At 47.8% G+C, this 13,022-nt stretch overlaps 1 protein-coding gene across 3 annotated transcripts in view; it reads left to right on the top strand.

The window, feature by feature from the left end:
* Positions 1–13,022, top strand: part of Arhgap39 (Rho GTPase activating protein 39) — an 88,412-nt gene that overhangs the window by 52,086 nt on the left and 23,304 nt on the right. For all 3 annotated transcript variants that reach the window (XM_021216852.2, XM_029547747.1, XM_021216853.2), the window contains exon 3: positions 8,083–8,502. In XM_021216852.2, coding sequence (XP_021072511.1) covers positions 8,083–8,502 — 420 coding nt within the window. The remainder of the gene's footprint in view (positions 1–8,082; positions 8,503–13,022) is intronic.

The raw sequence follows: 13,022 nt of genomic DNA, 5'->3' as shown, positions 1-13,022 counted from the left end.
TTAATAGCTTTCTTTTGTCACTCAGGAAAATTCTTTGGAGAGTAACGTAGCTTTGTTTTGGTAAACCCTAATATAGGTTAGGAAGAAGGTCGGTAAAGATCGGTTGCAGAGGAGTGAGGTACCTGAAGCCTCTCATGACCCTGTAGGCAACCACCTTCCTTCAGTGTCATCATCACCGGGGACCATGCTGGGGCAAGCTGCAACTGCTGGGTCTGTGGGCAGCCAGAAGTGTGTCCATCGAGGTCTGCCCCAGGATCTTCACATCTGCTTATTTCCATGTTAGAAGTCTTGCTTCCTCTTCCTTGCCTCCTCTACTGTAGCAGCTTCATTCATCTCTCCAGACATTATGACCCTGTTCCCCATTTGACCCTGCATGAGAACATCTGGCCCAAGACAGTTGACTCCACAACCCTACTTCGGGAGTTCCGTGGAACCCCTGTGCACATCTGTCTTCGTGTCTGTGCTTGGTTTTCCCTCTCAGTGTTCTGTCAGCAAATCTGCCCTAAAGCGGCAGCCAAGTTTTGAGGTGTCTGTTGGTCAGAGTTGTCACTGCAAAGCTGGAGTCTATGCCAACAAGAGCAGGGGTGCTCTCTGCCACGACCATGTGCTTGTGTCCACCCGGGACACACTTACATGTCTGTGCTTTAGGCTGAAGACGAGAATATGAACATCCAGGTCTAGGAATTGAATGATGTGCTCTCTACTGAGAGTTCATGCTGAAGTCAGTCCAGCCATTAAGGGTTCTAAGATTAAGATGATCCAATTACCAATCCTAGACTTTTTTTTTTTTTTTTTTTTTTTCAGCTTCAGTCAGAGCAGAAAGTACAAAAGAACTGAGGGAACCTGGCCATCTGAAGCTGGGAGCTCAAGGTACAGCTTCCTTGCAGTCATTGCTGGCGCCACAGGGGTGTGCGCCTATACTCTGCAAGACAGCTACTCCTGCCTCAGTCTTGGCAGAAGGTGTAGTCCCCAGTGATGAGGAACTTGGAATGGCTTCAGAATTAACAGGAAAGAGTCGAGTATGCTGGCATTATTGAGAGCATTTTCTCTGGCCAAGTCAGGAAGGCCAGTCAGAAAGGGCTCTGGTAGCCTCAGTTTATAGTGGGGAGCCCAGAGGGGTTCATATTATATAAGGTCAGGACCTTATAGATGGCGACCACATGTAGGGTGACCATGGAGTGAATGCAGGCTATCGCCAGGGCAGAGAGAAGTGAACGCCTGCAGCTGGGCAACCTACAGAAGGCCTTGGCCATAAGGTAGGGGCAGTGCATACATTTCTCCCGGTATGTGGGTGCATCTCACCTTCTTAGATTTATCATAAGCCCATAGAGGCCCATAAGGCCTCTATGCGTGTGCGTGCGTGCGTGTGTGTGTGTGCGTGCGTGTGTGTGCGCATTTTGCACATTTTACATTTTGCACACACATGTATGCATGTGAGAATTCTCACAAAGGCACACATGGTAGCCAGAGATGGACATGAGCTTCCCTGCTCTGCCAGTCACTCTTTGGCTTGCTCTAGTGAGTCAGTATGGTCATTTGAATGAGAACTGTCTCCCTTGGGCCATGTATTTGGACACTTGGTCTGCCATTGATAGATAGTATTGTTTGAGGAAGTTAGGAAGCCTTTAGGAAATGGGGTCTTCCTAGAGATCCTGCATGTCACTGGGGGCCAACTTAAAAGTTCATATCTTTCCACTTCCTGCTTTCTTTCTGCTTCCTATGTGCACCTGGTGAGCGTGCGATCAGCCAGTTCTTGCTCCTGCTTCCATACCCTGCCTTTCCACTATGGTGGGCTCTCTTCTTTAAGCTGCTTTAGTCATAGAATCTTACCACAGCAATAGAAAAATAATTAATACAGAGAGGATCTCTCACTGAACCTGAAGCTAGGCTGCCAGTCAACAATCCCCAGTGATCCCTTTTCTCCACCCCCATAGCACTGGGGTTACAGGTACAGTGTGGCCATGCCTGTCCTTTTAAATGGGCATTTTGGTTTTAAACTCGGGTCCCCCTGCTTTTTGCAATAAAACTCTTCTACCCATTGTGCAATGGCTCCTCTGTTCTCTGAGAAACCCAGCTCCTGCATGGATGACAGGTACATGCAGACCCTCTGTAGTCCAGGCCTCCCGAACAAGGCCTTGCTGCCTAGAAATGTCCCATGTTACTGTGTGGGTGGTTTATCTCATTGCTGTGTTGTTGTGTGCCACGAGCCTGTCTGGAGTCATGCACTTTAGCCTTGTAACTGCTCGTGTGTATCAGAGAGTGTGTCGTGGAAGCCACCCTGTGGCTGTGACAGGTAAGCAGGGTGAGGCATCCAAACTGGGTCTTAGGTGGCTCTGCTTTCACCCTTCAGGAAGCACTTCTCTCACTAGGTGGCCTCTCTGGAGAATAGAATCAGACTTGTCGTTTCTGGCCAGCCCAGGGGTTAACACTCCTCGATTCCTGTGGCCCCTTCATCTGGCTATGGACAGGTTTCATCTGACGTTCATCCTCCTCTCACTCCTCATGCCCTGCCTGGCAACAGCTCATGAGTTGCTTTGGGCTCCTGATCCTGGGAGTGAGGCCCAGTTTCCTGGTCTGTTGTCAGGTTAGTGTGTATATTGTGCAAGGCCCGGCAGCTTAGGCGTTCCCTGCTGCCAGGGTCTCTGGCCTCACTGGAGTTCATGGGCAGCTCACATCCAGCCTTTTTATATGGCTGCTGTGAAGACTTCAGCTTTTTCCCAGAGCCCTGCCACCGTGTCCTGTGTGCCCTAACTAAGGTCTCCTTAATGTCAGTTCAGGTAATGGTTCCTGTGTCCTCTTGTCCCAGCTACAACCTCCTGCAGCACGACATTAGCACCGAGACTTTGACACGCCAGGTTTCCGGGACTGTCTGATGGTGGCTACCCCATAGCATGTGTGACACCTTTGATGATTTTGGGTTAACATTATCTTACATTTCACTGTTCCCTGGCTGGGACAGGTACCTTACCTGGAGACTTCAGTGCTTGAAGTTTGTGGTGCTTTTTAATCTTCTAGAAAGTTCAGCCCATGTTTTAAATATATTTGTATCTGCTCGTTCCCGCCTCTTCTAGATGCTGTGACTGGTATATTAGCATATTAGCCCTGACCACCTCCACCCCTCCCCTGCTGCACTGTTTCCTCTGACCAGCCTGCTCTGAGTCTGTTCTCTCTTCTTTATGAATTTGTGTTTTGTTCCAGTTTCATTTTTGTTACAGAGAAAAATACCCTGACAGAAAGCAACTTAGGCCCAGAGTGATAGCCGATGTCTTTAATCCCAGCACTCGGGAGGTAGAGGCAGGCCTTTGTGGTGAAGTCCAGGCAGGAAGTGGAAAGAACTAGTCATATCGCTTCTACAGTCCTGGCAGAAAGCAGCGGTTGCCTGTATGCTGGCTTGCTTTGCTTGTGCTTAGCTGGGTACCTCTGCTCTGCTGAGGGGATGGCGCTTCACCCACAGTGAGCTGGGTTTTCTTCTATCAGTTAACTTAATTAGTACAATCTCCACCCCAGACATGCCCACAGGCCAATCCAGGGAAGACTCTGTCTCAAAGCCCAGGTCCCCTCCAAAGAACAAGAAGGACCCTCAGACTCAAATCCAGACGGCGTATCCATCCCAGTGATGGGCTGATGGATCACGGCATCCTATTACCCCAGCTGGCCTTGGACTTTGGACTAAGCACTCCTATGCCTCATCCTCCAAGGCTAAGCTAAGCTGAGGCTGTGCCACTGTGCTCGGATGTTTCAGCAGCCTTTAAAGCCCAGGTGTTCAGCTAACGTCTCCTGCAGCTATCTACATCTTGCCATGCTTCTCACAGTCAGCATGTGCTGGCCGTGCTGCAGGGGCCTCTGGAGAGGCTAGTTTTGGTCAGCTCTTAGCATCCACATGCGTGTTTATGGTTTTATTAGACACCCATCCTTGTGGGTGAGAAGAGATGCTGGCTGCAGCTGCATTCATGGCAACCCTGTTAGGGAGAAAGCCCTGAACTTGGAGCGAACTGCTTACATTGTTCTTGCCTCAGTAGTTACTGTGTGAGCCATGGTGGGTCCAGCATTTTGCTGCTCCAGCCGGTACATCGGGAATTGCCAGGCATCTGAAACAAACCCAGTATATGACTTAAACGTCCAGATGGGCAGTGGTGGTGTACACCTTTAATCCCAGCACTCTGGAGGTAGGCATAGGCAGATCTTTGAGTTTGAGACTAGCCTGATCTACAGAGCAAATTCCAGGAACCCTTATCTCAAAAAACAAAACAAAACAAACAAAAAACCGAGAGAGACAGAGACACAAAGACAGAGTGAGAGGCTGCAACATACACAGATAGACAGAGAGAGGAAAGAGTATAACATTCATATTAGCTACAGTTTCATGGTCATGTACAGTGTTGAAGGAGCTATGCCTCCTGGCCTGAAAAGTCCCCATCCCACTCCCCCATCATGAGGTAGTTCCAGTTCAGTCACCAAGCAGGGGGACTGGAACCATAGTGTGAGTCCCGAGCTGCTAGCACTAGTGTCATCCCCACACTAATAGGAGAAGGGCAAGCTAGCCAGGCCAGAAGACAGATTTAGGTATTAGAAGCACTTGAGGTAGAAAAGGCCCCCTTGCTTACATGGGATTTGGTTCTGGGTAGAGGGTAGGACCAGCATGAACATTAAGTGGCATAGGAAGCATTGTGCAGAAGGTCGGGATGAAGGCCCACATTACCTCTGGGGCCTGAAAAGATAGAGAGGGGATATGTTTTGGTGGAGGTATAGTCAGGTATGGGGGAGGGGTGCCTCTGCAGACCCATGCTGAGGCATCCATTCCCCCTGAGGGACTAGCCACACCTCAGTAGTATAGTATAGAATAGTTTATTCAGGGCATGGGGAGGGGAGTTAAGAGGGTAGTAGAGGCAGAGAGAGAAGGGGTTGGGGGAGAGAGAGAGACAGAGAGGCAGAGACAAAGACACAGACAGACATGTGCCTAACCATCACCATCAGAGTGTATGGCTCTTGGCTAAGAACATGAGAGCCCTGCATTATATCTGAAGTATAGAACCTTGAGTGGGGAAAGAGAGGGAGTCAGGCCAGTGTGGTGGCCCAGTACACAAAGAGGCTTCACAAGTGACTTGCAGAAACAGACCCCCAGAGATGGATACTAGGTGTAAAGTATTTAAGTTGAAGGGTATGGGAGCTGGAGGGTGAGGGCCTCAGAGAGCTGAGCTGGCATCAGCAGTGGGACATAGCCAAGAAGAGCGTGCTGAGAGCCTGCAGCACACAGGCCTTAGACCTGGATTGGTACCGCTTGGGTAGATGTCGGTGCCACAGAGGTGTCTGTGTTCTCCAATCAATCAGTAGTATTCAGATTTTGCAAAGATAGGAACAGAGTTTGTATGAAGTTGGCAAGCCATGAATTCTAAAATTCATGAGGAAGTAAAAATAGGTTAAGAATAGCCAAGAGTGGGCTGGTGAGATGGCTCAGTGGGTAAGAGCACCTGACTGCTCTTCCGAAGGTCCTGAGTTCAAATCCCAGCAACCACATGGTGGCTCACAACCATCTGTAACAAGATCTGACGCCCTCTTCNATGGTGGCTCACAACCATCTGTAACAAGATCTGACGCCCTCTTCTGGAGCATCTGAAGATAGCTACAGTGTACTTACATATAATAAATAAATAAATAAGACATTTTAAAAAAAAAAAAAGAATAGCCAAGAGTTAGGGTTGGCAGGTAAAGGTGCCTGCTGCCGAGCCTGGCAACCTGATTTTGATCAGGGACCACATAGTGGAAGAATGGAATCAACTCCTACAAGTTGTCCTCTTACTTCCAAACACACGCCCAAATAAACACACAGACACACAGACACTAAATAAATAGGAATGCAGTTTTAAAATTTTTTTTAAAGAATAGCTGAGAGCTAGGTGCAGTGGTGTGCAGCTGTAAAACCAGGTGTTTGCGAGGTTGAAGCAACAGGAGTATGAATTTAAGGCTAGCTCAGAATACAAAGTAAATCTCTTTTTGAAAAGTAGGGCTGGTGAGATAGCTCAGAAGTTAAGTCTGTGACTGCTCTTCCAGAGTTCATGAGTTTAATTCCCAGCAACCACATGGTAGCTCACAACCATCTATAGGGGGATATGATGCCCTCTTCAGGCAGGTGGATGTATATGCAGCAGAGCACTCATACATTAAATACAGTTTTAAAAAAAGAAAGGGAGTGGTAAAAGCTGAGGGATAGCTCAGGAGCAGAACAAATACATGCTTACTACATGCAGAGCTGGGGGTTCTTCTCTCACACCGAAAAAGTAACCAAAGCAGCGCTTAGGGAAAGGATGCCGGGGAGTTTGCAAACAAGTTTACAAGATTGTTCATTTTCCTAAGCTCCCTGACAAAGATGCATGCAGAGGCAGAGGTGAGGGGCCTCAGAGGGGCTCCCGCAGAAGTGCTGGCTTGTAAAGCTGCTCTTTCCTGTCATGGAAACTGTGACACTGTTTAGCAAGGTGAAATCTGCCGGACAGATCCAAGACATCAGAATAAATGGCAACATGATAAAACTTTGATAAGTTAATTTATAAGAGGATATGCTTGACCTACAAGTAGAACATAAACCAGAAAGAAATAGAAAAAAAAAATGAGGGAAGGCTTTATAAATCTAACTCACTAAAATTAAAACTTGGTGTCTTTTCTTAATTTAATTTAATTTTTTTTCGAGACAGCCCTGTCTGTCCTGGAACTCACTCTGTAGACCAGGCATGCGCCACCACCGCCCGGCTGAAATAATTGTTTTAATTTAGTATATTTCCACGTGTTTGAAAATTTTCATTATAAAGTCTGGGAGAAAAAAATCAGATCATTTTAAAAGGGAGACAGAAGGAAAGGGCTCACTCTGGCTCTGCTGGGGAGTGAGAGCCTGAGTCCATCCCCCCCACCGTGGATCCAGCAATGTGTGCTTATAACCCTGCACTGTATACGGGAGACGAGCGGATTCCCCAGCCTCACGGGACAGCCTAAGCAGCAGAGTCCGGCTTCAGTGAGATGCCCCGTCTCAGAGACGCTGGAGATGTGACTGAGGATAGCCTCGCAGTGTGAACATGCATCTTCACGTGTGTGCACAAACACGCACAGCCACAGCTGGAGAGAGAGGCCGAGGGAAAGCTGCACCAGTCCCTCTGCCCCTGTACAACCTCTTTTCTTCTTTTTACTTTTAGTCTGTTCGTGTGTGTGTGTGTGTTTTGCCTGCCTGTGTTTGTATGAATACTGTGGAGGTCAGAAGAAAGGGTCAGATCCCCTGGGACTGGAGTTACAGAGAGGTGTGAGCTGCCGTGCGGGTGCTGGGAACCAAAGCTGGGTCCTCTGCAAGAGCAACCAATACTCCAACTCCTGCACCATCTCTCCACCACCCCTTTCCTTTCTGCTTTCCTATCTGACAGTTTCCTACAGAACTGAATATATATAAACAGATATGTGTCAATTCAAGCAAGGCTGTGCAGTTTCTTTATTATGAACTGTGGCAGGCCTTCCCTGACACTCACTTTGTATTTACTTTAAACATTTACAGAGCCAGACACTTAGGCAGGAAGATCACTACAAGTTTTTAGGCCATCCTAGGCTATAGAATCAGACCTATATTAAAGAGGGGAGGGGGGCTTGCCCAGAACACCAATGTGCCCTAATTTTGAGGGCAGAAGCGATGGTTCAGTGGTTCAGAATTTGGTCCCCAGTACTCATGGCACTGGCTTACAAAAGACTAATTGCAGCTCTAGAAGAGACTTCTGCCCTCTTCTGTCAGAGCATTGTACACATACGCATGCATAAATGAAAATAAACCATAAGTTATCAAAACTTGAAAGCAGTCTTTAAACATTTGCGTCCTGAAATCAAACATACTTGTATTCGAGAACACAGCCTTGTATAGAGTGATTTACCTCTTTATAAATAAAAGGGATTACAGGGCTGCAGGCTGAGGACCAGGCGGGGGCAGTAGTTTGAGGTCCTGCTGCCCTGAGGTTTCCTAGGAAATAACACTGATGCAGGAGCACTCGGCAGCTGGTGGATGCCCCTGTACTGTAAGGGGAGAGCCAAGGTCTCAGTTGATGCTTTTATCCTCTACAGGTTGGAGTGGGTGGAGATCATCGAACCACGCACGCGCGAACGAATGTATGCCAACCTGGTCACCGGGGAGTGCGTGTGGGACCCACCTGCCGGTGTGCGCATCAAGCGCACCAGCGAGGACCAGTGGTGGGAGCTCTTTGACCCCAATACATCACGCTTCTACTACTACAGTGCCGCTTCGCAGCGCACCGTGTGGCATCGCCCACAGAACTGCGACATCATTCCTCTGGCCAAACTGCAGACACTAAAACAGAACACTGAGTCCCCTCGTGCCTCTGCGGACAACAGCCCAGGGAGGGGCAGCCGTGATGGTAGCACAGGCTCCTCCCTGGAGCCAGAGCCGGAAGAAAGGGCACAGGACCTGCCAGTTCGCAGTGGGCGGGCAACAACCTTGGTCACTTCAAAGGAGGAGACTAGCAGGTGAGGAGGCAGGTGGGTTGGGGGAGACGGTACTTACTCAGAAGAGGGTGGGGCTGAGGTGGCAGAGAGAACTGCACGCTTTCTAGACTGTTAGTTGTCCCATTAATAGGGTTTCTTTAAGTCTTTGCTGAACCAGGGTTATCAGGCAGGCCAGCTATCTCCTCTTCAAGGATACTGTCCTCAGTCACTTGCGGAAGTGAACAGAGCCTTAGAGGAAGGGAAGGGGAAGTAAGGCCAGGGGTGGTGTGGCACACTTGTTACCTCAGCACAAGGGAGGTGGAAGCAGTGGAGGATCCGGAGTTTGAAGCCAGCCTGTGTTTAAGTGAGACCCTGACTCAAATGACAAGAGATGAGGAGATGAGAGAAAGGGGCTAAGGAGAAAAGCTAGACATCTGGGCCCCTACTGTCCTCCCCAGAGGGCTGCTTGATGCACCTTCAGTGGGGGTGTCTGCTCAGAGTTGTATCTTTGGATTCTTGTAGAGAATGAGGGGATGGCCTCTGATTCTTGCATTGTTCTCAGGGGCTGGGCTCCTTTAAAGTTAAGAAGAGGCACTTACCGTGACACTGAGGGCAGTCAGTGCTGCTTCAGACCAACCTTCTTCCAGCAAGTATTTCCCTGCTGAGTATCTAGCTGGGGTTTTCATAAGGATCATTGTGTCAGGGACCTTCCTTTCATTCCTGTGCCCAGGGATCCTATCAGGAAAGGGTGTCAGACCTTTTGAGACAGGGTTTGCCTGTGTGTAGCCCTGGCTGTTCTATAACTCACTCTTTAGACCAAGCTGGGCGCAAACTCAGAAATCTGACTGCCTCTGCCTCCCAAGTGCTAGAAAGAAAGTTGTGTGCAAACACCACCTGGGCACCTGCATGGTCTTAAATACCCAAAGATTAACATTATTGGTACAACACAAAAATAGACTTTATCGAGGACAGCCTGGGTCTACAAAGTGAGTTTCAGGACAGCCAGGGCTATACAGAGAAACCCTGTCTCGAAAAACCAAGAAAAAAAAAATAGACTTTAAAGGGGACAAAGAAAATTCAGCCTTAAATATGCCTTCCCATTAAACCCTGTGTATGAGCCCCCATGCCCGGCCTGCAAGTGCTCCCAGCTGCTGAGCTGAGTCCTCAGCACCTCTTCTGCTGTTTGTTTTGTTTTGTGGAGACAGGGTTTCCATAGCCAGACTAGCCTTGACCCTCCTGCCTCCACCTCTGGGGTACTGGGATTATATATATGGTTTTTGTGGTGCTAGGAACTGAAATGAACTCAGAGCCTTCCTTGCACACGCAAGGCAAGCAATCTGCCAACAGAGTTACACTCCAGACCTTTATGCCTTATGCTTTTACTGTGGCTAATTTTTTTTTCTATTGTGGATTTCAAATGGCTGACCTAAGATTTTCTGTTACACCATTTGCTTTGCCCTTTGGGATTTGTGGAAGTTTTTGGGCTTGCGGCTGTAAGGCTTTCATTAAGCCTGGAAAATTTTTAGGCAGTGTTTCTTCAAGCTTTTATTTATTCTTTCTCGCCATGACTCCAGCTGCAGGTATTCTAACCTGTGGCTGCTGTTCCTCAGCTCGCCGATCCTCATGAAATCCTGTCTTTCCTTTTTTTTTTTTTTTTTTTTTTTTTAATGTGTGTGAGTGTCTGGCATGTGTGTCAGCACCATGGGTCTGTCTGTGCCCATCGAGATCAGAAGAGGGTGTCAAATTTTCTAGAACTGGAGTTACAGATGGCTGTGAGCGCTTGGAATAGAACTTGGGTTCCTCAAAAACAACAAGGGCTCGCAGCCACTGAGCCCTCTTCGCAGCTCCGGTTTTTATGATTTTGAATTAGTGTCTGTGTCTGGGTGTGCGTAGGAATGCAAGTGCCCCTGGGAGCTTCAGGTAGAGGGCGCCCTGGGAGTCAGAGTTACATGTGGTAGTGAGCCACCCAGCGTGCGTGCTGAGAACTGAACTTGAGTCCTCTCTAACTGCAGTGCACACTTCCTTTTAAAAGCAGGGTCTAACTACATAGGCCAGGCTAGTCTCAAACTCATAGAGATCTGCCTGCCTCTGCATCTCGAGTGCTGGGATTAAAGGTGTGTACTACCTCCTCCTCCACTGAGCCATCTCAACAACCCCTTAGTCCTTGTTCTCTCTGCCAGTGCTTCTGTAAATGGAAGTGCTCATCTCCAAAGATGTACTGTATGTGTGAACGTTTTGCCTGCGTGTTCTCTGTTCCACGTCTGTGTCTAGTATTCTCAGAGACCAGAAGAGGTATCAGATTCCCTAGAACTGGAGCTACAGACCATTGCGAGCTGCTAAGAGGAAGCTGGTGACTTATCCCAGGCCCTCTACAGTAGCAGTAAGCACCCTGAACTGATGAGCCATCATTTCACCCCAACTTTTTAACTATTTGGGACAGGGTCTCAAATAATCCTGGCTGACCTTGAATTTACTATAGCCAGAAGATGACCTTGGACTTGTGGTCTTCCTATCTCTGCTTCCCATGTGCAGATTCTAGGCACGTGCAGTCACACTTGATGTTACTCAGTGCTGGTGCTTTATGCAAACTAGGCAAGCATGCTGCCAAACAGCTGGCTCAGAGACCTAGCTCCTCATCGCTGGAACTTTAGCTTGGGTCATTATATATTTTTGTATATTTTATGCCTCTGTTTGCCTTGTTTAGCCTTTTTTAAAAAAACTTTATTATTATCATTATTACTGGTGTAAGTGTATTGTGTATATGGGAGTAGCATACACGTGCTACAGTGTGCATGTGGATGTCAGAAGGCCACTTTGTAGAGTTGATTCTTTCCTTCTATCCTTACTTGAGTTCTGGGAATCAAACCCAGGTCATCAGGCAAGTGTCGGCCTGCTGAGTCGTCTACCTTCGTCTATCCAGCTTTCTTTTGTCTTGCTTCCCCTCCTAACTTTGAGCATATGGGATACACTTTGAATTACTCCCGTGCCCTCTTCTGCTAAATTCACCATATGTGTTCATTCTGGGCCAGGTCCAGCTGGCTGGCTGGCCTCTTTGCAGGGTGCTCCATAAGCCAGAATTCTGCCCTGGTGAGGACAGGGGATGCTACACATGATGGAGGGCATCTGCTCAACAGAGCACTTAGGGCCATGTTCTGAGAGGGAGCCAGAGTACCTTGTGAGCAGCAGGTTGCCAATGTGGCTGCTCCAGGGAGCGGGAGCAGTGACAGTCCCTGACATCAAAACCAGTGGTGGGACTAGGTTGATGGCTCTGTGGGGAAACCGCCTGCCAGGAAAACATAAGACCTGCATTTGGAAACCAACACCTTTTTGTTTTGTTTTGTTTTGTTTTGAAGCCAGCCATAGGAGCCAGGCTTGGTGGGACACTTAATCCCAGGAGGCAGAAACAGGCAGATTTCTATGAGTTCATGAGGCCAGCCTGGTCTACAGAGTGAGTTCCAGGCCAGCCAGGCCTGCATAGAGAGACTTGCTTCAAAAACAAACCCGGGCATAGTTGTACACACCTTTAATCCCAGCAGGATTGGGAGGCGAGGCAGGCAGATTTCTGAGTTCGAGGCCAGCCTGGTCTACAAAGGAGTTCCGGGACAGCCAGGGCTACACAGAGAAACCCTGTCTCAAAACCTAAAAAAAAAAAGAAAGAAAGAAAGAAAGAAAGAAAGAAAGAAAGAAAGAAAGAAAGAAAGAAAGAAAAGAAAAGAAAACCAATGGCAAACATTCATATGTTGTGAACTGTGACAGTATCTTTGCCTCTTCACATAGACGGGTGTTGCCGAGGAAAGCAGTCAAGTGTAGTCTGAGCTGAGCACTGTCATCACAGAGCAATTTCAAGCTCTTAGATTCCTCTTTTGACATCAATTTTTAATTTGTTTTTATTTGAACCTGGGTCCCATACTTGGAACTCATTATGTCTCCCAAGATGGCCTCAAAGTAATGGCAATCCTCCTGCCTCGTCTTCCCTTTTGCTACAGTTATAAGCACGAGCCACCACGCCCAGCTGATACTTGTCTTTATCATGCCTTGCAGGTTGATGGCACCTGAAGATTATACAGGATCTTTTTAGTTACATGGTTAGATGGATTGTAAAACAAATTTCTTTTGCAATATGTCTGCAATGTTACAGTTATACCTGCTACAGACGTGTTGGAATGGTATCCTCTTCTAATGTTGATAGCTTGGGAAATAAGCAGCTGGCTGCTGGCTGAGATTGAGCCATCGGTCAGCCCATCTCTCTCTGGGTTGTAGGCTTCATTCACTAAGAAACACTAGCCATACGGGGTGGGTGGGCACCTCTGACAGAAGGGTTTCAAAGTCTGAGGAAGGACATTCACAAGTTTGAGGCTAGCCTAAGGCTATATGACTGAAACTTTTTCTCATTCAGAAAATTTCAACTGTCTTCTCTTAGTTTAAGAAAAAAAAGTCATAGTATAGTTTTAAGCTTATAGCATGCTTGTGTGGTGGGGCAAATCAAGAATCTTTAGCTCTTATTTCTCTCTCTCTCTCTCTCTCTCTCTCTCTCTCTCTCTCTCTCTCTCTCTCTCTCTCTC

This window comes from Mus pahari, chromosome 17 (assembly GCF_900095145.1).
Source record: "Mus pahari chromosome 17, PAHARI_EIJ_v1.1, whole genome shotgun sequence".
In the NCBI taxonomy this organism is placed as follows: domain Eukaryota; kingdom Metazoa; phylum Chordata; class Mammalia; order Rodentia; family Muridae; genus Mus; species Mus pahari.
This window is presented reverse-complemented; position numbering and strand designations above follow the sequence as displayed.